Here is a 4381-nt window from a genome sequence, read left to right as displayed (position 1 = left end):
TGAGCAACTGCTCCCCCTCCCCACCGCCTGCTGATCCGTTTTGAATTGGCGAGGGGTGGGTTGGGCGGAAGAGCAGACCTGGTTTGAGAAGCGCGAAAGGCTCCATGCAACGTTTCGCTGTTTGAAGCGGTTTTATTTGGAGGGAGCGCTTGGGGCTAGCTTCCCATCCAGTCCCCGATGTGCTGATCGGGAGGGTCATAATCTTTGATGAATCCAGATCATGGAGCACATACAGCCGTCACGTTTACAGTGCGTGCGCTCTGATACAGGATTAGATCCTTCTGCCAGACTGTCTCTCACCAGCCTTTCTTGACGATGGGCCAGGGCAGGTAACCCCCACTTTTCGAAAGTTCGCTTTCACCCACTTTGCTTTTACAAAAGACCCGCACTACGACCTGGTGAAAAGAAACCCGAAGAAGATTTTTTGCTTTTACGAGACTTGATACTTCTTTGCTTTACGCCATTTTGGCTTACGAAAGGTCTTTTTTTCGTAAATATATTTATTCGCTTTAGCCTTACAAAAGGTTTGATAGGAACGCTTTCGGATAGCGGGGGTGGGTGGGGGTGGGGGGTGGGGAATTGGCCGGGTTGGACTCTCTGTTCAACTTTCTTTCGATGTGGAGGTGCCAGTGTCGCCCTGGGGTTGACCCAGTTGTAAATGAAACCACCTGATGAAGGAGCAGCGCTCCGAAAGCTAGTGCTTCCAAAGAAACCCTGTTGGACTATCACCAGGTTGCTGCGTGATTTTTAACTTCGTCCACTGATAACATTTGTGGGATCTTGCTGTGCGAGAATCGGCTACCAACGTGGTTTGTGAGAGGGGTGGGAGGGGTGACCTTTCGCCGCTTGATTGGCTGCACCGTCTTCATCTTTCGGGCGAATAAAAGGTGGGCACGGCCTCACCTGCTGCCCGTCGTGTGGGCACTGCAGTGGCACCACTCCCTTTTCCAGGACTCCCTGCGCATGCCCCGCAATGCCAGCGTTGGCCAGCAAGTGAGAGAAATGCTTTGGTGAAATTCTGCTCCAAGAGAGATGCCCCTGCTCCCTGGCATGCCACCCCCCCCTCCCGCCAAATTGACCTTTGCTTTAAAAATGATTTGTATCTGCCGGCTGCAGAGAGAGAGAGAGAGAGAGAGAGAGATGAAAAGGGTGTAATCTTTGGAGATAGCTGTGCCGCAAGGGGTTGGAACAAGGGTGCCAAGTACTGAGGGCTACATATTCAACATCAAAGCACTGGCACTGTGCCCGCAACCAAGCCTTTGAACAATCAGACACTGGGCAGGGCGTGCCACCACATTGAGCTGTCACTAATTTGTCTCTCATTCGGTTTGAGGAGACAGAGGGATTCTCAGGGGCTATTGGCAAGCCACTGTTGACCGTATCCACACAGGGGAGGGGCTGCCAACTGCCTTTGTCAAAAAAGGAGAAATGGGATGTGGGCACAGCGGGCAAAGCCAGCACTTTTCGGTCTATCTCTCACTGCCCTCAAACGCTGCCAGCCTGTCTGACAGCGTGGATGCTTTTCTCCCGGCTTGACGTTGTTGTGAAAGTGTGTCGTACTCCGTCTCAGCTCAGGGAGGGGAATACCACCCGCATGGTCAGGCCAGCACACTGCAATCGGAGCTCCAGTCAGCTGAACGCTTCATTTGTTTCTCTCTGTGGGCGCTGCCAAAGCACATTCAACATTTACAATATCAGGGATCTGCCCCCTAACCCGAACGTAAGGCTCCCTCTACACTGTCCCACCATGAAACACTCCCAGGACAGGGACAGCACAGGGTTAGATACAGAGTAAAGCTCCCTCTACACTGTCCCCTTCAAACACTCCAAGGACAGGGACAGCACAGGGTTAGATACAGAGTAAAGCTCCCTCTACACTGTCCCCTTCAAACACTCCCAGGACAGGGGCAGCACGGGGTCAGATACAAAGTAAAGCTCCCTCTACACTTTCACCCATCAAACTCTCCCAGGACAGGGACAGCACAGGGTTAGATACAGAGTAAAGCTCACTCTACACTGTCCCCCCATCAAACACTCCCAGGACAGGGACAGCACGGGGTTAGATACAGAGTAAAGCTCCCTCTACACTGTCCCCCGATCAAACACTCCCAGGACAGGAACAGCACGGGGTTAGATACAGAGTAAAGCTCTCTCTATACTGTCCCACCATCAAACACTCCCAGGACAGGGACAACACGGGGTCAGATACAAAGTAAAGCTCTCTCTACACTGTCCCCCCATCAAACACTCCCAGGACAGGGACAGCACGGGGTTAGATAAAGAGTGAAGCTCCCTCTACACTGTCCCCCCATCAAACACCCCCAGGACAGGGTTAGATACAGAGTGTTGGTTGCTGCACTGTGTCTCGGGGGAGGGACTGTGAGGGGGCAGTATGTTTGCAGTCTGCTTGCTCCCTCTGAGCCGTGTCGCTTTGTGTTCCCTCAGGCCGAGTGTGTTGGTCGGCGCACCGAAAGCTAACACCAGCCAGCCGAACATAACTGAGGCCGGGGCCGTCTATTCCTGTGCCTGGGACGCCAATGGGACCGACTGCGTGCAGCTCCCCTTTGATCTGACAGGTAATCGCTTCGGTTTTATCTGACACGCGCTGTCCTCTCTGTGGGGCCGGGGGCCACACTCACCTTGCCTGTCCTTCTCAGCTTTGAGCTGAAAGATTGGATCATTACTCAGCTTCTGGCCGTAGTGTAAAGACCATTCAGTCAATGGAGTCTGTGCTGACCCATTGGCACTAATCCTACTTTCCCAGACTAGGCCCGCAGCCTTGAATGTTCTTCATCTTCCACTGCTCATCCAGGAACTGTTACATCAACTCCCCTCCTTGGCAGTGCACCCCTGACCGCCCCCTACCTAACACCCTCTGGGTAACAATCGTTTTCCTCAAGTCCCCCTCCAAAACCTTTCACTTCCAAATTCTCTGTTCACCGCCCCGCATAATCTTATCCACGTCGGTCACGTTCCCCTGCCCACCCCCGAACTCTCTCTCTGCTCGACAGATGACAACCCCAGCCTGTCCAGCCCTCTTTCACCGCTGAACCGCTCCATGCTGGTGAATCGCCTCTGCTCCCCCTCCAGCACAATCCCACCCTTCCTAGAGTGTGGGGACCAGAACTGCACACAGTCCTCCAGCTGGGGCCTGACCAGAGTCCTGGACAACTCCAGCCTCACCTCCCTGCTTTTATCATCTAGACCGTGATTGATAAAGGTAAATGGCCCTTATACCATCTTAACCTTCCCCATTAACCTGTCCTTCAGGTTAATTGTGGGACAAATGCCCCACAATTGCTCTGAGCTTCCTCCTTTCTGGCCGGATGTTCGATTGGAATTTGGACTTGGTCACCTGGATTGGTTTTGGTTCCTCAGAGGCGCCATCTTTTTCCCTCCTGAAGAGAGTGGCGCACATTTTCCTTTGCGGTCCCAGGAATCCGACCCAGCGACAGTGAACCGGACCCCATGCTCGAGCAGCGGCCTACCGCAAATCTTTAGCGGGGCAACCCCCCCCCCCCCCAGTTTTTGTGTTGTGCCAATGAGGTGACGTCACCCAATTGTCTGGGAGAGCCAGTTACCGCAGAACCCCAAAGCGTCAGCCAGTCCAAGTTAGGAGCCTGAGGCCTAGTCCTGTTTTCTCGGGGAATGAGCTTGACTGAAGGAGAAAGCAAGTCGTGATTTTCTGCTTTTAAAACCTAAAACAGACTCGGGGGTTGTGTTTGGTCTACACTCAAACCACTGCACATTTCATTGCCCTCCAGGCACTTTTTTTTTCTAGCCCTCTCTGAAAAAATAAATTATTGCAACATGTGGAAGAGAGATATGAAAACCAAATGGGAATTCTCTTGTAGTAGGTCTTTGTGCTAACTATGGGGGGAAAAAAAAGCATGGATCTGAGCCAGAACTGTCGAGCACAGGGGGAGAGAGGCGTTTGTCTCCACTTTATAGAAACAGAGACTAGACCGAGTGATTTTGTTTCTTTTGTGTGTATTAAGAGCAGTGTTGCAGCTCAAACGAATTTTATTTCCCTAAGGAGATCAAAGTTCATGTGTGACGTGAAGTTGGAAGGAGTTTATATTTGAGTCTGAAGTCTTGGCACGATGGATGTTGAAATCCTCGCCTCGGCCAAGATTACCGTCATGAGGTTTCCCCGCCCCCCCCATCCCATAGGGAGCTGGTGTGGAGGCACACAGGGCACACAGCAGCAATGTTCTACCTCAGGGACATGCTGCTGTGGGTCTGTGGAGGGTCAACAGCAATAGGGCCCCCCCCCCCAGCCCCTGGACATAGTCCCTGTCCAATGCCCAGAGGCCGTCGATGCCCAGGTATCCCTTCCCCCTCCCCGCTCTTCGCTCCCCCCACTCTCCCTCTCCTACCC

At 52.9% G+C, this 4381-nt stretch overlaps 1 protein-coding gene across 1 annotated transcript in view; it reads left to right on the top strand.

Annotated features, from left to right (window-relative positions):
• Nucleotides 1–195: 195 nt before the first annotated feature.
• The window catches only part of LOC122547392 (integrin alpha-8-like), a gene marked incomplete at its 3' end in the record, with an annotated part of 21160 nt that continues 16974 nt past the window's right edge, over nucleotides 196–4381 (top strand). The window contains exons 1-2 of the mRNA XM_043686018.1: nucleotides 196–329; nucleotides 2446–2576. Coding sequence (XP_043541953.1) covers nucleotides 316–329; nucleotides 2446–2576 — 145 coding nt within the window. The remainder of the gene's footprint in view (nucleotides 330–2445; nucleotides 2577–4381) is intronic.

Source organism: Chiloscyllium plagiosum, unplaced genomic scaffold (assembly GCF_004010195.1).
Source record: "Chiloscyllium plagiosum isolate BGI_BamShark_2017 unplaced genomic scaffold, ASM401019v2 scaf_4402, whole genome shotgun sequence".
Lineage (NCBI taxonomy): Eukaryota > Metazoa > Chordata > Chondrichthyes > Orectolobiformes > Hemiscylliidae > Chiloscyllium > Chiloscyllium plagiosum.
The sequence above is the reverse complement of the archived record's forward strand: the minus strand, read 5'-3'. Positions and strand labels throughout refer to the sequence as shown.